Source organism: Tenrec ecaudatus, chromosome 13, assembly GCF_050624435.1.
Source record: "Tenrec ecaudatus isolate mTenEca1 chromosome 13, mTenEca1.hap1, whole genome shotgun sequence".
Taxonomy (NCBI): domain Eukaryota; kingdom Metazoa; phylum Chordata; class Mammalia; order Afrosoricida; family Tenrecidae; genus Tenrec; species Tenrec ecaudatus.
The window spans coordinates 81,437,291-81,460,658 of NC_134542.1; the positions used below are offsets into that span (position 1 = coordinate 81,437,291).

At 41.6% G+C, this 23,368-nt stretch overlaps 1 protein-coding gene and 1 pseudogene across 1 annotated transcript in view; both read left to right on the forward strand.

Moving 5' to 3' along the window:
• Nucleotides 1–23,368, forward strand: part of CCDC148 (coiled-coil domain containing 148) — a 337,076-nt gene that overhangs the window by 91,843 nt on the left and 221,865 nt on the right. Inside the window, exons 5-9 of the mRNA XM_075529709.1 lie at nucleotides 1,617–1,720; nucleotides 3,278–3,360; nucleotides 3,748–3,893; nucleotides 8,494–8,589; nucleotides 8,676–8,857. Of these exons, the coding sequence (XP_075385824.1) occupies nucleotides 1,617–1,720; nucleotides 3,278–3,360; nucleotides 3,748–3,893; nucleotides 8,494–8,589; nucleotides 8,676–8,857 (611 nt within the window). The remainder of the gene's footprint in view (nucleotides 1–1,616; nucleotides 1,721–3,277; nucleotides 3,361–3,747; nucleotides 3,894–8,493; nucleotides 8,590–8,675; nucleotides 8,858–23,368) is intronic.
• On the forward strand, nucleotides 15,497–21,570 carry LOC142424732 (nibrin pseudogene; annotated as a pseudogene).

The following is a 23,368-nucleotide window of genomic DNA, read 5'->3' on the forward strand; positions in this document are numbered from 1 at the left end:
TTAACCACAAGGTCAGCAGTTCAAATCTACTAGCCATTCTAAGTTGACATAGAGGCGGCTTCTGAGATTTACAGACTCAGAAGCCCAGTGGAACAGTCTATACTCTTTATTGTTGCTATGAGTACGTGTTGACTTGATGGTAGTGAGTCTGGTTTTTGTGTGTGTGTTTGTTTTAATGTGGGAAGATGCTGATAGACAAGTTAGAAGACAAAAAGAGGTTGGTGAAACAATACAGAGGGATGAATAGCAGCAGGAAGTTGCTTCTTCCAGAGTCAGAGGGACATTAGAAAAGGCAGTGCTATCCCAGGTCCCATAAGCTAAGGTTACCCAGAGAGAGCTGGGACTATTGCAGGGTGGTCTAGAGAAACTTGGAATCGGGGGCGGGGGTACGTTGAGCAGGTGCTCCTGGAGACCCGTCTAAAGTCAGAGAAGGGAGTAGAGAAACCCCGTGGCTTCTCCCTTCTTTGTCCCCTTTGATTGCTCCGACACAAGGATCTTGTGTTGCTGACCCACCTGGAAGCCCGCTGATACGGTGCCTGCGAAGCACAGCCAGCTCTGTGATCGGGAGCAAATCAGGAGCACGGCAAGAGGCAGGTCTGAAAGCAGATGGCGCCAGGCCACACAACCTGTCACCAGTAATCACGGAGCTTTAATATATTTTTTAAGGTCACACAATTGGGGGGAAACATCTAGCTTAGTTGGACAATTTCCGTTTCAGTGTTACATGACTTATTATTCCCTTTTGTTAAATTGCCTTCAAATAAATATTTGCCTAAGCACATTTCATTTAAAAAATTTTATTTACAAAGTTTTATAACTTAAAACTATGTGTTCAAGATCATATTTCAAGTAGAAACTGAATCCTGCTGCCATTCATAGTCCAGGAAGCATTGGGTGATCAGTCAGAAGCAGGGCAGTTCAAACCCACCAGATACTGTGGGAGGGAAAGACGAGGCTGTCTGCTCCCACCAAGGTTTACACTTTGGGAAGCCGTGTGTGGAGGGTCACTCTGAGCTGGAACCTATTCATTGGTAGTGGGTTTGGCTTTGGTTTTCTATCCATGCATTGGAAGCCTTTTTATCTGAGGAATCAGATAAAAATCCCCATGAGGTGGTGAAAGAGCCCTTGAACCACAAATCCTGAACACCAAGGTTTGAACTGTAGTTTTGTTGCTTACCAGCTTCATAAGCTTGACAAAATCTTCTTAACCTCTTTTGTGTGTTCATCTGAGAAATGGGAATAATGATGCTCATTATTCTTCATGGAAAGATGGGTCCATGTGGAGAGAAAATTGTACGTAGGATGTTCTTGCAACACTTTCTGAGGCTGCTTCAAGAAATGCCTTATTTATTTTATACATGGAAAATAATTACTTCACGTTTCTTCTCGTGAGTGCTTCAAAAACAATTCTGAAGGCTGTCAGTATCTCAAAGTATTCTATCTTTCCACTAGCTTTTAATTGCTTCACCTAATGCTTAGTTCAGGTAGGCTTTGTGTTATAAGATGAATTAGTAAGGATTGAAAACAAGAAAGTGTTGATTTTAGACAATGCAGATGGAAGAGTTCTTTTGGGGATAACGATGCAAGCTGTTCCTCTTTTGTTCCCCTAAATCTAGATCAGAAAAACAGTCCAGACTTCAAAGAACTCTAAAGAACTAACACTAATAAAACAGCACAAGCAAGTGTGGTGGCAGGAACACCAAAGGCTCAGTGAACTCAGGTAAGCACTGGGCGAGTTTCCATCAGAGCATGTCAGAACTATTCAACACTGTACTCCTCTCATCAGAGGGTCTGTGGCTTTCATCGTGAATTAAGCCATCACCATGAACATTTAAAGCTACAGCTTGAACAGGACTGAGACGAAAGGCCTGTCATTTTTGTCTGTTTCATTTGGAATCCAGTGACTATATTCATGTGGATTTTTCCTTTTCTTAAGAAAGAGGTAGCCTATTTCTGCTATAATTTTCTACACAAAACAAGCTTCCTTTCTGCACGCACACTGTTCACATAGCACCACGTTTTATGCAGCAACGTGGTCTTTGGGACGTAACCAGGTCAATACGTGAGGAGTGTGCGTGCTTGCCTCTTGCTCATACTTTTCAATTACAGGCATTCTTGTTAAAACTGCTTTCACTGGAAGACGATGCCATGGGATGTTGCCGATTACATATGTGGAAATGTATGAAAGGGGCCCACGTTGGTAGGAAAATGACATTAACATATTTTTGAATCTCCTTGTATATTTAAAGAACAACTTGAGACCAGTATGAATACCATAAGACTCATGTCCTGGGCTCACTCCTTCAGCCAATGGTACCAAGCTATCTAGGATGATACTGAATTACTTCATGTTGAAGGGATCAAGCTTCTGTTTCAACCCCTAATTATTGTTATTTTATTGCAAATGTCCAGGGTTTGAGTTTCACTTGGGCGATTTAAGCACAGTCTCTTTCTCTGGCCTTCACGATCCGCAAACCTTTGATTATTGTTTGCTTAAATGACACCAGACTCCATCTCTTTCCTGCACCCATACCTCACTGGTCCGGCTGAAATTGGCAAGTACGTGGACACTGGTGATAGAAGATGGCAGTCTGGAAGTTCCAGGAAGCTCTGCATTGTGTTTAATGTTCTGAGAAGACGGCTACCTACAACTTCGGCTCCATCCTGGAAAGATGAAGACCTGTGCTGATAGTAAATCCCCGAGGCCTCAAACCACCCTTTAGTCCCTTAACTTCCTGCACTGATTTTACTGCAGCTGAAAATATCTAAAAAGTAGATTAATATGAAGATTCTTCAAAAAGTTCATCAAAATTGAGAATGCTCTGTAGAAGCTAGGGGTGGCAGTGACTATCTTGGGGAACACAAACTGGTTATCCTCGATTCCACTCTTAACTTCAACAGGTTGTTCTCTGTGACTGTAATCTCAGCACCACAAGCCTAAAAACTCACTGCCATTGAGTCAATTCCAACTCCTAGTGGCCATATCGCGCAGGACAGAACGGCCCCAGTGAGTTTCCCAGACGCTTGCTCTCTACAGGAGTGGAAAGCCTTTTCTTTCTTCCATAGAGGAGCTGGTGGTTTGGAATAGCTGACTTTGTTTTGCTGACCGCCAGACCACCAGGGCTCCTCAGTGGAAAAGCGGGAGAACCGTTACTGTCAATTTGATATGGTTAGAAAAAAATCAACCACATTAGATTGGAAATTTGAACTGCCAGTTATTTTGCAAGAAAAATTATGATTATGTATTTAGAAATGATTAAGATAACATCCATTTCAGATGTAAAGTCGAATTGGAAATAAAATCTGTTCTTAATGAGGAGAACATTGGAAATGAATGCCTTTCTGACCTTATGGATTTCGGTGAGATTTTTGATCTTATATTCAAAGGGTTTTTTTGTTTTGAAGAATGAACTTGAGCCAGTTGTTTCATGTTCCTTTACTAGCAACTGCTCTGCTCGGTTCTTCTTAAAGTCCCGCCGCCTTGGAGCCCATTCAGACTCATCAAAACTCTACAGAGTGCTTCCGAGGCTGAACCTCTGTGGGAGCAGACAGCCTCCTCTCTCTCCCTGGGGCAGCTGATGGCTTTGGGTTGTCAGCCTTGTGCTCAGTCAGCTGAACACGTGCCCAGCAGTGCCACCAGGACCCCTTTTAAATGAATCCCCTAGTAAAGTGGCATTTTAATGATCTATTCCTGAAGAAACTTAAAATAATTATGTTTCTCTGGTGCATTTCCCCCCCTCATGATAGAACAACAGCTCTCAGAACAATGGTGTGCGTATCTTAGAAACGTGGTCGATTCTATTCAGCAGTTGAGAGCGGATCTTCAATACAGACAGCAGCACATTTCACAGCACTCAGACGCACAGGCCAACTCAGGGAGAGTGCTGGAAGAGGTTAGGATGTTACTTTTATCCCCCCCCCCAATTTCCCATTCCCTCCTTTCCCTGGTCCCTGAAACCACTAATCTTCGTTGGGTCTAATGGATTTGTCTGGTCTAGATATTTCATATAAGAGGGATCATATGATATTGGTTCTTCTGTGTCTGATGTAATTTCATGTACCATTATATTTTCAAGGTTTACCTACATGGCAGCATGTATCAGGGCTTCATTTCTCTTTATGGCTAAATAATACTCCATTGTTGGTATATGCTACGTTTTATTTATCCATTTTATTTTTCTTGATGGAGAGTTGGGTTGTTTGCGTATTTCAGCCATTATGAATAATGCTCAATGAGCAATGTTATACACATATCTATTTCTGTCCCTGCTTTCAGTTCCTATGGCTACAGACATAGGGGTAGAATTGCTGGGTCTTTGGCAATTCTGGAATCCCTGGGGAGCACTTCATGAAGCTCTGTTGACCAAAAAGTGGTCATTTGAACCACCCAAGGAAGGGAGGATGGCCTGACAATCTCCCTCACATAAATCAGAAAGCAATCCCACTCTGGACACAAGGACTCACCATGAGTAAGCGTCAACTTCACAATAGCTGTTGTTTCAATTTTTCTCTTTTATGGCAATTCTATGGCCCCTTTTCCAGGCACCACCAAATGGTTTCTTAATGCTTTTTTGTGTGAAAATGTAGTAGAATCTTATCTTTGTCCCACTTAAAACAATTTGTGATAAGAAGCAAATGTGTTTGTTGTACCTAGAAGATTATGTTTACTTCGTATCTTAAAAATATTCTTGAATCTGTCCAAGAGCCCTCTTTTCTTGCCTGAAGTGGGCTCACCCTGTTTTCATTACTTGCCTTCCTCATGGGACATTCTTCTTAATGTAGAACAGGTCAAGTCACCCCTGCCAGAAGTCCCCGAGGGGTTCCTGCTGGCCCTTGGATTCTCCGTCTGGGACAGGCTTCAGTGTCGTCTCCTCTATGACAGTCCCCTTTCCCATGGGAGCTCAGTCACACTTGTTCTGGCCATCTTTCTGTTCCTCACATATGTCAGGTTTGGTCTTGTTTTGAGGCATTTGCACCCTTTCTGCTATTCCATTGATGGCCCTTTCTGTCATTTAGATTTTGACTTAATTGTCTTGTTGTTCAAGAGGTCTGGCCTATTAGACCTCCACTCAAGTACTTACTTAATGCAAGAACACATTGTTCTATTAAATTGGCATTCCATGATGTACAGCTTCCCCACACAGTCACTGAAGACAAATGTGTGCATAAGTAAATGTGGTGAAGAAAGCTGATGGTGCCCAGCTATCAAAAGATATAGCCGTCTGGGGTCTTAAAGGCTTGAAGGTAAACAAGCGGCCATCTGGCTGAGAAGCAACAAAGCCCACATGGAGGAAGCACACCAGCCTGTGTGACCACGAGGTGTGGAAGGGATCAGGTATCAGGCATCAAAAAACAAAAAATCATATCATTGTAAATGTGGCTGAGTGCAGAGTAGAGACCCAAAGCCCATCTGTATGCAACTGGACACCCCCTTACTGAAGGATTGCGGGGAGGAGATGAGCCTTTCAGGGTGCAGTGTAGCAACGATGAAACATACAACTTTCCTCTAGTTCTTAAATGCTTCCACCCCCTACTATCATGATCCAAATTCTACCTTAAAAATCTGGCAAGACCAGAGGATGGATGTACACTGGTACACACAGGAACTGGAATGACAGAGAATCCAGGACAGATGACCCCTTCAGGACCAGTGGTGAGAGGGGTGATACCTGGAGGGTGGAGGGAAGGTAGGGTAGAAAGGGGGAACCGATTACAAGGATCTACATATAACCTTCTCCCTGGGGGATGGACAACAGAAAAGTGGATGAAGAGAGACGTCGGACAGCGTAAGATATGACAAAATAATAATTTATGAATTAGGCAGGGTTCATGAGGGAGAGGTAGTAGGGAGGTAGGGGGAAAATGAGCTGATTAAGGGCTCAAGTAGAAAGCAAATGTTTTGAGAATGATGATGGCAACAAATGTACAGATGTGCTTGACACAATAGATGGATGTATGGTTTGTCATAAGAATTGTACGTGCACCCGGCTATCAAAAAGATATAGCATCTGGGGTCTTAAAGGCTTGAAGGCAAACAAGTGGCCATATAGCTCAGAAGCAACAAAGCCCACAGAGAAGAAGCACACAGCCTAAGCGAATACAAGGTGTTGAACGGACCAGGTAGCAGATGCCAAGGAACAAAAACAATCATTGTGTTAATCCCTTCTTCACATAAACGCTGAAGATGAATGTGTGCATAAGCAAGTGTGGTGAAGAAGGATGATGGTGCCCTGCTATTGAGAGATATAGCATCAGTGGGACTTAAAGGCTTGAAAGTAAACAAGCGGCCATCTAGCCCAGTAGCAACAAAGGCCACATGGAAGCAGCACACCAACATGTGTGATCGTGAAGGGCAGAGGGGACCAGGTCTCAAACAACGAAGGCAGGGGGGAAAAATCACATCACTGTGAATGAGGGGGAGTGCGTGATGGGAACCCAATGCCCATCTGTAGACAGCTGGATATCCCTTGCAGAGGGGTAGTGGGGAGGAGATGAGTCACTCAGGGTTCAGTGTAGCAACAATGAAACTCAAAACCTGCCTCTAGTTCTTGAATGCCTCCTCCCCTCCCAATTATCATGACCCCAATTCTACCTTGCGGACCTGGTTACACCAGAGGATGCACAGCGGTGCAGTAGGGATCTGGAAACACAGGGAATCTAGGACAGATGAACCCCTCAACACCAGCGGTAGCAGTGGCGACACCAGGAGGGAAGGGGGTGTAGAAAGGGAGAACCGATCTTGGAGATCTATGTGTAACCTCCTCTCTGGGAGATGGGCAATGGGAAGGTGGGTGAGGGGAGATGCCAGGCAGTGTAAGATAAGATAAAGTAATTATTTATAAACTATTAAGGGTTCAGGGGGAAGGGAGGAACGGGGAGGGAGGGGGAGAGAAAATAAGGAAACCAAGCTGATTTCAGGAACCCAAGTGGAAGGTGAATTTTGAGAATGATGAGGGCAACGAATGTATAAGGGTGCTTTGCTCAATTGATGTATGTACAGACTGTGATAAGAGCCTTATGAGCCCCAATAAAAAGATTTATTAAATTAAAAAATGATTTAGGAAAACAATTTTAAAAAAAGAATTGTACGAGCCCCAATAAAATGATTAAAAAAAAAGAAGTCTCTCCTGATCAGTCACTCCCTATCACACCATCTTGTTTTGACATCACTTACCTCCTGCTAGTTCTTTCTTATATAATTTTCTCTATTCGCCTTACCTGACCTCCTTTGCTTCCATATGGCTATGAGACAGGGGCCAGACATACTTCTACCCTCTATCTTTCTTAACCTATTCTGACCAACCATTCTTCCCATAATACTCTACTTCTCTGCTGGGTTTGGTAATTCATTCCAATAGCCACTTAAAATTCACAGACAATAGTAAGGATTAAGGATATTTATTAGGGATATTAACATGTTAGCATATATCAAGATCAGTACAAAGTCAAAATACAGTCAGTGATCCACAGCCAGGCCTTGCTTTTCCTGGTCCTCAGTCTCTAAACCACATGGTTCTTGGCCTCTACAGTCCCTGGACCTCTGTGGATCAGGAAGAAGACCCGCTGCTCTGCTTCACAGTTTCGTAGTCTCCACTTTGCTTTCTGCTCTGTCTCAGGTGCCTCTGCTCTCAGCCTCCTCCACTGCTGACAGACTTCATGAATGTGCTCCTCCGGTGCTTCTTCTTCGGATGGTCTTGAACTCTCTCTCTCTCTCTCTCTCTCTCTCTCTCTCTCTCTCTCTCTCTCTCTCTCTCTCTCTCTCTCTCTCTGTCTCTCTCTCTCTCTCTCTCTGTACCTGCTTCTGAGACGACTCATTCTTATATGGTTTTTGCTTTTCAGCAGACCATGTAGTGCCTTGAATGACCACCCTCTGCTGAGGTTGAGACTCAGAATACATCCCACATTAATTCTATAACAAAGAACACCTCTAAAATGGCATCATAACCACAGGCTTAGAGGCTAGAATTGACAAACGGGATTATGGCTAGAAGGCTCATATATTAAGTAGTTGACTACATTTCACACTTATTTTATATCTTTTCTTGAAGAAAGCATAAATATAGTTGTTTTAGGTATAGGGTTATTGGTGGTTTTTATTACTCTGTTTTCAGTTATTCTATAGTATTGTTATATTGATTTTTTAAATAATACTTTTAGTGTAAAAATATTAGAAATCCTTGCCTACTCTTTTTTCCCTGGGAATTAGAGGCAAGGATGCGAGGAGAGGAAAGAGGGATTAGAGCCAATCTGGGGAGCTCTGCCTTCCCAAAGACGAAATCCATGTGTGGCTGCAGCGTGGCTCTCAATCATGGATGGCAGCTCTTCCACTCTTTTTCAGAAGTTCCCAAGGAGACCTTTTCTTATCAACTTTTGACCACTTATGTGCCATTAAGTATTGTTATTGGTTGAATTTCAGTGATGGGGACATGTTTATGGAACATAACACAATTGGTTGAACTGCATTCTATAAAGGTTATCCTGAATGTCCCGTAGGTTGACTTTGTGAAGAAACAATTGAAAGATGTTTTTGAAAGCCTGAACCTAGAGCAACAGAAAATGCACAATGATCTTTCAGATTGGAGTAAGAAAGTAAGTGTAATGAAGACAGTCACGTATTGTTTATCCATTTGTCATTGATGTGAAGTAAAATAATCTCAGAATGTTTTTTTTTCCAGATCCTAGATCACACTTTAGAAGAAAAAACTAACCTGCTCAGCACACTGCCCGTAGAGTTCGAAACTTTGGAATGTCCATACCCTGATTTGAAGTCTTCAATCCTTAATGAGTTCTTCAACTTTACAGAGAAATATCAAAAGAAACTTCAAGATTTAGACCTGCAGTTAGAAGATATACACAGGTGATAAGATTAAAATTATTTGATCTGGTAAATTTTTTCCTGTGAGGGAGGGCGGAAGGGGAGATACTATACTTCTGAGTTACTGTTTCATAAGTTACTGTGCCACCACTTGCCTATCATTTTGACACACTGCGGTGGCTTGTGTGTTGCTGTGTTGCTGGGAGCTATGTCACTGGTATTTCAAATGCCAGCAGGGTCACCCAAAGTGAACAGGATTCAGGACAGCTTCCAGACCAAGAACTTACAATGAATAAGAACTCAGCTCCCCACTTTGAAGCAAAGAAACACTGAAAAGTTGGTGCATAGCTTGGAAACATTGTCAGACCCTGAAGTCCCAAGGAATGGAAGCAGCGCATTGTCGGAGGATGGGCCCTTCTGGTCCAAGGGCATGCACATTTTGACCGAGGAGGAGGTGATTCCTGAGTGGAACAGACCACGGTGAAGTCAGTGAAAGCTTGGGGGAGGGGAGCATTTGGGACCTTCATTTGCTGATGGGGCACAGCTTATGTTAAGAAGAAACAGCTTCCAAAATCTGCTAGTAATCAGAACTTGAAATGTTGGCAGTATGAATTCAGGAAAATTGGAAGTCCTCAAAAATGAAAGGAATGTATAAAGATGGATATCTTGGCTTTAGTGAATTGAAATAGACCGGTATTGGCCGTTTTGTATCAGAAACTCAGATGATTTATTATGCCAGGAATAACACAATCAAGAAAAATTGCATCTATTGTCAGAAAGGAGCTTGCTAAATCCACCATGAAGTACAATGCTACCTCATATATGATAGATGCAGAGTTCCATCTATCCACTCTCAAGGAGAGCCAGTCAGTGCCGCTATTATTCAAGTGTGTGCACCAACTAATACTACTAGTGACGAAGAAACTGAAGAATTCTACCTACAACTTCAATTGGAAATCGATGAAACATGCAATCAAAATGCATCCATAATAATTGATAACTTGGCTGTCTGCTGGTGTTTGCCATGAGGATATGTAGTGAGGTCCCCCGGAGAGGGAGAGAGGTGGCCCTGTCAGAGGGAAGAGGCTTACTGATGGGAGGGGCAGAGGGAACAGTCAGGTTTGGGGGAGCAATAGGTGCATATCTGTTGGAGGAGATGGAGGGCTGACCTCCAGGCTGGGAGCGGAGTGACTAAGGATGCTTTTGTGGACACTAGGTGGGGAGTGTCTTTGGTTGGTGTGCAGTGGGTGGGCAACATTGAACTTGGGTTTCTGGGACTATCCTGAGAACCCAGGTTGGAACACTAGGACACTGAATCCTGGATCTTCAGGAAGCACAAAATACTCCAGAGGAGAGATCCCATGCAGGAACTCCATTGGGTGAACTGGACTCTACCACACACACACTTGTAACCTGAGCACTTAAGTTGGAAAATACATGGTGTCTGAGAAAGCAGAAGACAGATGTAGTAAGAGTGGTGTACTGTTGGTTGGCAGACAAACACAGTTTTGCTACATCAATGCCCTGTATGCTATATTAAGACATGTATTATTCTGGTAATTCTGGGATGGACATTCTGTTTTATTTTGTTTATGCTTGTTCATTTTAGGGTGAAGCTAAGAGGTGCTGTGACATTTGGGGTCACCCTTTTGAAGTGGTGTTATTTGTTTTTCTGGTTTTTGTTTTTGTTTTTTTGGTAAATGAAACCCAGTAGTGATGTGCCTGTAGGGGCAGTAAATAGTTCAAGGGTTTGGGGAGCAGGCTACTGGAGGGGTGGGGAAATAAAAGAGAGATGATATCAAGGAGTCCAGGAAGGAAAAGTATGTTTGGAGACTGATTATGGAAGCAATCATACAATTCTGTTTGACATGATTAAACTGTGGAATGATATGACATGTATTAACTACCAAGTAATAACAAATTAAAAGGATAAATAAAAAGCATAGATCCAGAAATGGGTTTTGGGCTTGCACTAAATCCTACCTCCAATTTAAGAGCAATTAGTTCTTATATTAGGGCCGTGCTCAATACTTGCCCTCAAGAAGGGAACATAAGATACAGTACTAGAACAAAATGCGGTGATGAAATTATGATATTATGAAATGATGATAAAATAGCCTCTGGGGCCTTAAAAGCTTGTCTCCAAACAAATAGCCATCTCAGTGAGATGTCAACTAAATTGGAAAAAGCACGCCATCACCGGTCACCAAAGGACTGTAGTCCGTATAATCTGAAGTCAAAGGAGGGATTAGTACAAAAGACCAAATTGTGAGAATCTGGTGTGCAGAAGGCAATGGATGACCAAGATTCATTTGGGGAACTGTGGAAGAAATAGGCCTCCAGAAAATTCCCCTTATCTAAAACAGAAGGATGGGAGGAAAGTGGTCAGCAAACAGAGTGCTGGGGAGAGAAGAGCAGAGAAGATCAAAGGCAGAAATCTGACTTGGACAGTTAAAACCTTTGATGCAGGGTGGACATGATTTGTTTTCCAAACTTTCCATATTTTTGGTTTGTATGGTTTTGCTTATGTTTGTTTACATTAGGGTATATCTCAGAAGTATTATGTCATTGGAGGTCACTCTCTTCAAGGTGTGTGATATGTTTTCCATTTTTTGGTATACTAAACCCAGGATTGATGACCCTATAGGGACAGCAGGAAGAATAAGGGTTTTAGGGGAAGTGGGCACTGTGGTGGTGGTGGGGTAGAAGGGAGATGAGGTCAAGGAGTCCATGTAGAAAAAGAATGGTTGGACACAGACCGTGGTAGCAATTGTAAAATTCTACTTGATGTGATTAAACTGTGGAATGATATGATACAGTATAAAATCCCAACTAATAATACATTAAAAAATAATAAAGTGGTCCTGAGAACACAAATTTTGAGATCCATTGACCTAGAACTCTTCCCAGAGTTTCCCTTACTTTGGGAATTCAATGGCCAGAGCAATTTAAAGAAAATAGAAGGTATTCATATGTGGTTGGCAATGTTTATTTCTATAAATGAGGGCATTACAAATACTATAATCTCTTCAGGTAACTATTTTGGACTGTGAACAAAGATAAATGTAATGTTCAAACAATCTGATAAAATAACCATTTGGAAACCAAAAAAAACAAACAAACCCTATAACCTCTTATTTTTTATTTAGTAAACCTTTAATACCAGCTCATACTAATAATAATTGGCAGCTGGAATGCAAAAGTTGGAAACAAAGATGAAGTTGGAAAATGTGGAGATAGAAAAGATCCCAGAGAATGCGCCCTAGAGTTTTGCAAGAGCAATGGCTTGTTCTTAGCAAATACCTTTTTTTTTTTCACAACACAAGCTGCAACTATACACATGGACTTCTCCAGATGGAATACACAGGACTCAAATGGGCTACATCTGTGGGAAGACATGATGGAGAAGTTCAATGTCAGCAGCTAAAACCAGACAAGGAACTGACTGTGGAAAAGACCATCAATTGCTCATATGTGAGTTCAGGATAAATCTGAAGAAAAATGAAAGTAAATGTACAAGAGTCAAAATACCATGATTCTATTCCACCTGAATTTCAAGACCATCTGAAGAACAGATTTGACTCATTGAACATTAGTGGCAGAACACCTGATGCACTTCAGGAAGAAATCTATATCATTCATGAAGAAAACAAAAGGTCATTAACAAGGCAGGAAAGAAAGAAAAGATCAAAGATGTTTTTAGAAGAGATTCTGAAACTTGCTCTTAATTGAAGAGTAGTTAAGACATGTGGAATAAAGGATGAAGTCAAAGAGCAGAATAGAAAATTTGAAAAGACTAAGCCAAATGTTACAATGAAATGTATCAAGATCTAGAATTGGGAAACCAAAAGGGAAGAGCAGACTCAGCATATCAGAAACTTTAACAACTCAAGAAACAATTAGAGTTTTGAGTTGTAATCCTATAAGATTCTATGGGGAAAATATTGAATGATGCAGGAACCATCAAAAGCAGATGGAAAGAATGCACAGAATCACTGTACCAAAAATAACCTGTTAACATCCAACCACTTCAGGAGGTAGTATATGAGCACGAACCAATGGTGCTGAAGAAAGAAGGTCAAGCAGCACTCAATGCATTGGCCAAAAACAAGGTTCCAGGGATTGACAGAATGCCAATGGAAACGTTCCAACACACTGATGAAGCACTGGAAGCATGCTCTCATTTAAACCAGGACATTTGAAAGACAGCTACTTGGCCAACTGACGGGAAGAGAGATCCATATTTGTGTCCATTTCAAAGGAAGGCGATCCAGATAATGCTCAAACTATAGAACAATGTCATTGATATCACATGCAAGTAGAATTTAGCTGAAGGTCATCCAACAATGGTTGCAGCAGTACATTGACGGTGAACTGTCAGAAGTTCAGGCTGGATTCAGAAGAGGATGTGGAACAAGCGATACTGCTGGCGTTAGATGGATCTTGGCTCAAAGCAGAGTATATCAGAAAGATGTTTTCTTGTGTTTATTTAACTATGCAAAGGCATTCAATTATGTGAACCGTAATTAATTAGGAATAATCTTGAGGGGAATGAGAGTCCCAGAGCATTTCAGGGTGTTCATGAGGAACTTGTACGTGGGTCAAGAGGCAGTTGTGCTAACAGAGCAAGGGTTTTAAATCAGGATAGATGAGTGTCAGGGCTGTATCCTCTCATATTTGTTTAATCTGCATGCTCAGCAAAAAAATCAGAGAAGGTGTGCTATATGAAGAAGAATGTGGCATCCGGATTGGAAGAAGGCTTATTATCAACCTTGGAGATGCAGATGACACAGCCTTGCTTGATGAAAGTGATGAGGAATTAAAGCGCTTGCTGATCAAGATTAAGGATTGCAGCCTTCAGAATGGATTATGAGTCAATGTGAAGAAGACCAAAATCCTCAACACTGGACCAAAAAGTAACATCCTGATAAACATTTTCAAGGATTTGACTTCCTTGAGTTCACAATCAATGCTCATGGAAGCAATAGTCAATGGATCAATACTGAGTTGCATTAGGTAAATCTTTCATTAGAGTACTGAAAAGGAAGAAAATTTCTTTGAAGACTAAGGTGTGCCAAACCCAAGCCATGGTGTTTTCCATTGCCTTCTGTGTATGTGAAAGCTGGACATATAGGGAAGCCTGAAGAAGAATCAATGTTTGACTGATGCTGGAGAAGAATATAAGTACCATAGACTGCTAAAAGTTTAAACCACTCTGTCTCCTTAGAGGCAAGGATGACAAGACTTCATCTTACACACCTTGGACATGTTGGCAGCACAGACCAGTCCCTGAAGAAGGACATAATGCTTGTTAAAGTGGAGGGGCAGAGAAAAAGATGAAGGCCCTCTATGAGATGGATTGACACAATGGCTGCAACAATGGGCTAACTTAGGGGTCCTCAAATTTTTAAACAGGGGGCCAGGTCACTGCCCCTCAGACCCATTGGAGGGCCGGACTACAGTTATTAAAAACCATACAACTATGAACAAATTAATATGCACACTGCACATATCTTATTTTGAAGTAACAAAACAAACGAGGCAAAAACACCCAGTGGGCCGGATAATGTCCTTGGTGGGCCGCATGTGGCCCGCGGGCCGTAGTTTGAGGACGCCTAAGGCATGGGCAAGGATGTTGCAGGAAATTGGTAGAGTTTTGCTTTATTGCACAGTAAAGGAATAATTTTCAAATATAATAAAAAGTCATCGAATTATGTTATCTGTAATCCTCAGATTTAGTGGTCGAGTATAAACACAGTATGTTTTCTAATGAATTGAAAACCTTTTATGTGTTAAAACTTTAAAATGTTTTGTTTTTACTTATATCCTTAGAATGGGAAGTGATGAAGGTTCAGTTTTAGCAGTGGCTGTTTTTCTAGCATAGCTTCTGCATTGAAATAAATTTAAACCATCACCCAGAAATGCCACCCTAGGTTAGATCAATGGTTCACTTCATGGAGTATCTGCTTATAAAATATTCTGGGAGATGCTTTGAAGGGCAGTATGTTTTTGCCCTATAATATTGACTCAAAAAGTTCCCAACAAACTTAAGAAGAAAGGAAAACCACTGAAAGGACATATTTATGGAAAATTAAAAATAAAAGGCTGTGATTTTGAAAATCTAAGTATATGAATGGGCAGATACATGATTCTTCTCCTTCTTCATGAATGGTCTGTGAGTGAAGTTCTTCCACATGAAACTAATTTTGTTTAGGAAATGAACAAGGAAAAATTTGAAGCTTATATAGCGTTTTGTAGTTTATGGGCCCAATCTCCTCAGTGACAACTTCTCCTTGTCGCAGCACAATTGTAGGTGACTAGAGACAATTGTAGAGGAATTCTGAGGCTCTTCTGGCCTTCTTTCCGATGGCTCTGTGGGCTTGCTTGCATTCCTCCCTGTCAGGCGCCCTAGGGCCTCCCCTGAGACTCCCCTCCCCATTTCCCTTCTAGTCATCCTCCCCACCTTGCCATAAAGCTGAGAAAAAAATAATAATAAATCATTTACACTTGTTGATTGATGAATTAATTACACTTTAATTGAAATTCAGTCACAGTAGACTGTTAACTCAACCATGAATGGAGTTCCTCTCTTTCTTCCCATCCCAGCCTTATTAAAGATATTTTAGACATCATCAAACAGGAGGAAGAGAGTTTTTTAAATTGGGTGTGCATAACCGCGTAATGGTTACACATTCGGCTAATAACCACAAGGTAAGCAGTTCGAAACCACCAGCCCCTTCAAGGGAGAAAGATGGGGCTTTCTACTCTTGAAGAGTGACTGTCCTAGAAACATACAGGAGCACTTCTACTATGTCCTGTAGGGTCACTGTTTGGTTTCCGTGGGCATTATAATTTGACTGTAAAGTGTGGTTGTGACGGAGGTAAATCTGACTCTGTCATTTGAAAGCAAGGTAGCTGTACCATGGTCTTTCCTCCCATGTGGTACCTTGCCCAGTAGGAAACTGACGGAGAAATTGGTGTTTCTATTTCCCAAAGCACTGATATTCTGTTGATTCTGACTCACAGTGTCCCGATAGGACAGAATGGAATTGCCCTCTTGGATGCCCGAGACCGTAAATCTTTACAGGAGCAGACAGCCTCATCTGCCTCTATGGAGTGGCTGCTGGGTGTGAACCTCTGACCTCATGGGGGTAGTCCAATAAATACATAGCCCACTACATCCCCATGGCTCCTTGTTCCTGAGTCAGCAGCTCCTAAATGTGGAGGAGTCTGCTTTAGCTGGTGCCTTTTAATAAGATGGCCCTTCTCAGCCCACTTCCTACCTGCCTTTTAGTTTCTTCACTTCCTTCGTGCAACCTTGTGCCACTCAGAAATGGACACAGGTATGTTTATAAAAGATTTTGGAGTCATTTTAGTTAGTGGGATAATGCCTGTTTCCATCATGACTCCCCCCATCTGCTATTGATCCTGCTCTCTTTCTGAGAAATAACAGTGAAGGAATGATATCCCATTGATTGATAGAAGTATAATTGTATCTATTGTATTGATAGGCTTTCTAGATCAGTAAGAATCCCATACTCTGGGAACATAGACTTGTTGGAAGTTTTTCTCAAAACAAAACAACTGACAGTCATTGAGGTGATGCTGGCTCATAGCGATGGTATAGGACAAGGTAGAATTGCTCCTGTGGGTTTCAGAGACTGTAAAACTCTTTATGGGAGTAGAAAACCTCCTCTTTCTCCTGCAGAGAGGCTGGTGGTTTCGAGCTGCTGATCTCGTGGTTAGTGGGCCAACAGGTAACCACTACGTCACCAGGTGACATTTAACAAAGTTAAATGAAAAGCTTGTGTATACTGTTCTCTTACAAGAACACTGTAAGATTACAATGAGAATACGATGGTTAGAGATCACAGCTAAGATTTCTGTAGAGGGAAGAAACAGTGAGGGATATCTCAGGATGGTTTGATGGAGGAAGTAAAACTCCCTATGGACTTTGAAGGATGAGACCACAGTCCGCAGGCTAGGAGTAGGGAGGGCAGTCTATGAAGGGAGGGGAAATGACTGCACTGCAAACCTCAGGAGGACAGAGTCATTTTGTAGCTCTATTTGTATCCTTAGCACCTAGCACACACCTGGCACAGAGCAGCTTGTAAACAAACGCTTTTCAATTGAGTCTAATTGAAGCTGAAGGTGACAGTGAATTGGGTTCGAATGAACCAAGGTGAGAGTGAAAAGTCCCGTTATAGATGAGCAGCGAGGGACAGTTTTGGAGGAATAGCTGCGACATACCTCCTGGTTTAGTGATCGAATTGTAAGGAGTCCTGGTGGCAGAGTGGTTTTGAGTTGACCTGCTAACCACAAGATCAGTATTTTGATACCACCAGCCTCTTCAAGGGAGAAAGATGGGGCTTTCTACTCTTGTAAAGAGTTTTAGTCTCTGAAGCTCACAGGGGCAGTTCTACCCTGTCTTACAGTGTCACCTGTGGTGTCACCGTGAGTTGGCAATGAATTTGGGTTTGGAGTCTACTTGTAGCATACAGTTATGTAGAATGTCTTTAATATAACTGATGATATGCTTTATTTGTACAACACTTATTGAGTAATCCTTGACATATGAGAGGGTACCCCCCAAAAAACTAGAATTTTTAAAAGCTATGTATTTAATTTCTTTTACAAAACAACCTATCATCTTCAAATTACTCTCCATTACACTTAACACATTTGTCTGCAATTCTATCTTGGAAACATTTCCCAGACTCATCTCTTTGGGTGGCTGACAGCATCTTCCTCGTGTTTTTCTTCACTTCTTCTACGTCATCAAATAGCTGTTCTTTCATGTCCCCCCTCATTTGCAGAAACAAAAAGAAGTCACACAGAGTGATGTCAGGGGAGTAAGGTGTGCGTGGCAAGAGAGGCAGGCTGTTTTATGCCAAAAACTGGCGCAACGAGATGGCTGTGTGAGGAGGTGCATTGCTGTGGTGGCAAAACCAGTCCCATGTCTGCCACAAATCAGGTCTTTTTTGTTGCACACTGTTATGCAATCTATTCAGCACCCCTAAATAGAAAGCTTGATTAACATTCTGACTTGGTGGAACAAACTCCAAGTGCACTATCCCCCTCACATCAAAGAAAGCAAATGAGCATGGTCTTGATCTTTGATTTTACTTGAGATTTGGGGGCAAGGTGACGATGGCCTCTTCCACTGGCTTGAGTGATGTTTGCTTTGGGGGTTGTAAGATTAGCACCGCGTCTCATCACACTAATGGCTTTGGGAAAAGTCGGTTGCTTCGGAGCTGTTTTTTAATAGCATCGCAGGTTCCCACTTGACGTTCTTTTTCCTGGTCAGTCAGAACCAGAGGCACAAATTTCACAGCGACCCTTCTTATTCCCAAATTTTCCATTAAAATTCACTGAATTGAGCTCTAAGATAGTCAAGATAACTTCCCCATCTCTTCAGTGGTCCGTAGTCAGTCTTTCAGCACAAGAGTACAAATTTTGTTGACATTTTTGTCCATTTGGGAAGTTGATGGACATCCAGAATGAGGTTTGTCATCCATTAACATTTCACCTTTTTTGAAATGAGAAAACCACTTCTTCAGTTGAGTGTTTCTCATAGCGCTGTCCTTGTAAGCTGTGTTCCACATCACAACAGTATCTGCGGCATTTTCCCTGAGCAGGAAACAAAATTTCACAGCCGCATGTTATTCTTTTAAATCTACCATCCCAAAAAACAAGCTTTGAGGAAAACTGCTTTCATGAAAAACTTCACTGTGACCAGAGAGAACCTTCCCAGGTGATAACACTAGGTGCACTAACTCAGAGCGAGTTGCTTGATGCTCACCTAGTGGGAAAACGTGTACGATGACATTTCTGTCCAGTGAAGCATTTTTTTCTGTTTTTTGGGGTAAGGGGAGTACCCCCTTGTATTGTGGTCATCTCTAGCTGCTAAGTTCCTTGGTAGGAGAGTCAGCAGATAGAGTATACTAGAACATGGCTTTTCCTTATGCAGCCTTGGGAATATTTCATAGAAGCAACATATGCACATGTTACCTGACCATATAAAAATTACATACAAATGGTAATTGCAGAGACTATTTTATAAATATGCTGAGAATGAAGGATGAGGTTCGATAATGTTCTTAAAGGTTGTTTTAAGAGTAATATCCTTGGAAGGAAGCAAAAGATGTGTTTTTTCTTCCTAGTTTTGTTGTTGAAAATATACAATAAATCATACAATTCAATAATTTCTACACGTACAATTATGTGACATTAACTCCCTGCTTCAAGTGATATAACCATTTTCACTGTCCTTTTTACAGATTGTTCCTCCCCTATTCATATAAACTCACGATCCCTGAAGCTTCCTGCCCAGCCTTTGTGTTGCTTTTGCAATTTGATCACATCTAGATTGGTTCTTTAAAAGAGCACAGTGCTCAAGGGAGACATTCTTTACATCAGCTGAACTTGAACTGTTGTTGGACTGACAGAAGACTTCAGAAGATAGTTTTTGATTCAGCAAAAGGGATATTTTGAATAGACATGGAGGTGCTGCCCATTAACAATTTGTGCCTGGTGGGCGTTGCTTCCCACCACGGGCCCGACCCGAGGAGAACCATACAGACTTTTGGCTGGTGTTGAATATGTTGTTGGAAGGAAGAACTGTGACATTCTAATTAACAATGATCAATCAATCAGTAGAAATCATGCTGTGCTAACTGCTGACTTCTCTGGAACTAACCTGAGTCAGTCAGATGGCATCCATACATTGACAATAAAAGATAATTCTAAGTATGGTACCTTTGTTAATGAGGAAAAAAATGAAGAATTGTGTTTCCCCAAATTTGAAGGCAGGGGATAGAGTTTCCTTTGGAGTGTTTGACAGTAAATTCAGTGTAGTGTATGAGCCTTTGGTTGCATGCTCTTCTTGTTTAGATGTCTTTGGAAAAACTGATTTAAACCAGCTATTATTCAACTTGGAGGACCCTGTGTAAACAGTTGGACAGAAGAATGCTCTCATCTCATCATGGTATCAGTTAACGTTACCATTGAAACAATGTGTGCACTCATTTGTGGCTGTCCGATTATCAAACCAGAATATTTTACTGAGTTTCTTCAAGCACTTCAGTTCAAAAAACAGCTCCACAAATTGAACAAATTTTACCCACCGATTGATGAATCAACTATTGGAAATAAAAGTGTTGACCTATCCAGGTGACAGGAAAGAAAGATTTTCACAGGGAAAACACTTGTTTTTCTCAATGCTAAACAGCATAGGAAATTAAGTCCAGAAGTTGGTTTTCGAGGTGGGAATTCTAGGTTGGTAACTGAAGAAAATGAAGAAGATGAAATTTTTTTTTAGCTCCTGGAACATGTGTTGTTGATATAGAAATGACAAATACACCCACTTTACTTCCTGGTTTGCACACAAAAAAACTTGGTTCAGTCTGTTTTGAATATGCTCACAAGGAAGGGTCATAGCCCTAGTCCCACATCAGAAATTGGATTGGCCGTTATTTTCATGAATACGGAGAATTACTGTGATCCCAGTATAGGATTAAAACCAACGACTCCAGGGCCAAGCCTTTCCAAAGGCTGGTCATTCCATGAAAAACTAAAGCCTAGGGAACACCACAACATGTGTACCTGATTCAGAGTCAGAGCAAGCTGACACATGGATGGATTTCAGTGAAAGCCCAAAAGAACTGAAAAGCTCCGGAATAGAACAACAATTCAGATGCTTCCCCAGGAGGCATCCCCTGTGAAGGAACCTCCCAAGGCAAACTTCAGTGAAAATAATCTGGGCTCGCTTAATCTGATGAAGACAAAAATCCCAAGCTATCAGCTTTCACCAAGTAAAGTCCCAAGTGAAAGCATAGAGATCGCCCTTCTCAACAGCAACAGACCAACTCGATCAACAACTGCTTCCAGCATCCACCCCGAAAAGGGAACGGATGAAGGGAATTCAGAAATGTCTTCCTTCAAAGCAGCAAGGCTAGAAATGTCTTGTTCTCGTCTGGAACAAACGCAAGTAGCTGCATTCCCAACCTGGAAAAGTAGAGAGCATTATCCATCTCAGAATGAGTCTGGACAGAGGAAATCAGATCATCTGTTTTCAGATAGAGATTTAAAATCTAATGCGAAAAATTTCACCAATAAATGCCTTCCTACAGAAAAGCTAATATCAAGCAAAAGAAAAGAAATGGATGGTTTGGCCTTAGAAGATGAAGTATTAGAACTATTATTCAAAAACACAAAACCAGAGTTGGAAATTGAGGCGAGAGTTCAAAAGCAAGATGAAGATGTCAATATTAGGAAAAAAAACAAGATTGACTCAATTGATCTCAAATGGCATTTTGAATGATGAAGCCATATCAGAAAGTAGCAAAGTATCTAACAATGTGGAATGTCAGCAGGATGATGAGATGCTTCCACGGAAGATGATCCTGACTGAATTTAGATTGCTGGTGGTTACTAACGCGACCTCCAGCAATCCAGCCATTGTCAACAGTCATGGTCCATCAAAGAACTTCAGAAAGGTTGCCTTTCCTGGAGCAGGGAAACTTCCCCCCATCATTGGAGGATCAGACCTAATTGCCCATCATGCTCAGAAGAACACAGAGTGGCGGAGGCAGGAAATGGAGGAGCAAAATCAACACGCAAAAGAAGAGTCTCCTGCTGATGATCTCTTCAGAAACAGTCCTAACATGAAAAGGAGAAGACAACAGGAGTTTTACAGAAGACGGGGAGAAACATTTTCTGGCAAGCCATTACTTCTTGCTTCCTGCGGTACATGAACATAGTGGGGAGAAGTTTGAAATGACAAATATTGTATGGCCTGAATTCATTAAATAAAATATACAAGATTCCCCCCAAAAAGAAAAACAAATAGGTCAAACTCTAAGAATCACAGCATAATATGATATCACAGTGACTAGCACAGTGAGCGGCAAGTTAAATTGTAACATAAATTGGTCTTCTTATTTGCTGGCTCTTATTTTTATTTTCACCTGGCTATCCCCCTTTGGGTTCTAGGTACTGGGCGTCATGAGAATTCTCATAGGTTGTGCACATGGATCTGCATCCCTGTGAGAGTGAGTCTGTGCATGCATACTTTAAACAGATGTGAGCTGCTATGATGTAAGAAGGTGGAATACACGGGGGGGGGGGGGGGAGGGATATAAAGTTATAAAAGGGTTTATTGGACTGACAGCACTATATATCATGGTTAATCCAGTATTTGTTTTAGTTCCCTCTATTTTGTAGCAGCTCACTGGTTTGGGTCAAACTGACTCCATCCAAAGGTCCAAAAGTAAGTTTTGATGATGAGCCCACTTCCCCAGGACACGGGGCTGGCTCAAAGCATCCAAAACGAGAGCAGGCTGAGGACCTTGGTTGAATTCACTTCTCTCTTCTCCCTGATATGACCTAGCGTGGAATTCCTCTGGCAGCCACTTGGTGCATGAAGGAAGGCAGTCTTCAAGGCAAGGAGAAACCTCCAAGAATCACAGAGTCATCGAAAGGGGCTTCAAAAAGTTTGTGGGAAATGGACTTGTAAGAAAAGGGAATTTTCCCCTGAGCTCTTTGGAACCCCCTTATACAAGGCACAGATTGCCCTGATTGAATGGCATGGAAAACCTCTCTTGCTATTAGATTTTTTAAGGGCAATTAGTTCACATTATTGTCTTAAGCTAATGTAACTCTGTTTTGTGATTGTTTGCAACTCACCCTATTAAGTAAGTAATAAGCCCCAAACAAACAATGTGCAGCACATATTGTTTAAAATAGAAAAACATAAGTGTGTGTACATATGTGTGCATATACTCATAGATTTGTTTGTTCTAATATTTTTGCTCTGAGTTGGGTGATGGTTTACAGAGAAGACCATCAGTTTTACGTTCAGCAACAATTCATGCACATTTCATTTCACCTCATTCATTGTAATCTCCATGTTTATCACTTTTCTTTTCCTGTTTCGACGCCTCCTTCTTTCTTGACCCTCTGAATTTGGTCCTTGGGTAAATGATGCCCTTTTGATCTCAAATAGCTGACTGTTGCTACATGTGTAAGAAGCCTGACTAGTGCTATTGTTCCCCGTATAGACCTGGCCACTGCTTAGCTGGAAACCGAGCCACAGGGATGGGTTCAATCTCAGATCAGAAGAGCAACTAAGGGCTATAGTCTCAGAGATTCTCTCAGTCTCCATCTGAGCAGAAAGCCTGATCTCATCTTATGATTGTGAGTTTTGCTTCACATCTTGCTACCACTCTATCCAGGATTTTCTAATGTGATATCTTTGGGAGTTGATTGTCGTGGGAGCCTGGCATCAACTAGTTCTGGTCTCATGTTCACATGGTTTTCCCATGTGTTTTATTTCCTGCATTCTTTTTTCTGCTGGACTGGGAGAGATCAAGAGTTGTATCTTAAATAGCTGCTCATGAACTTTTAAGGACTGCAGTCACTACTCACCAAAGTAGGATGTAGAATATTGTCTGTGGGCTACCATATGATAATTGACCTTGGTGTCCCCAGAGACTCTGATCCTGCAACCTCAGGCCCAGTAACTCAGCCCTTCAAGGTGTTTCATTAAGTCTA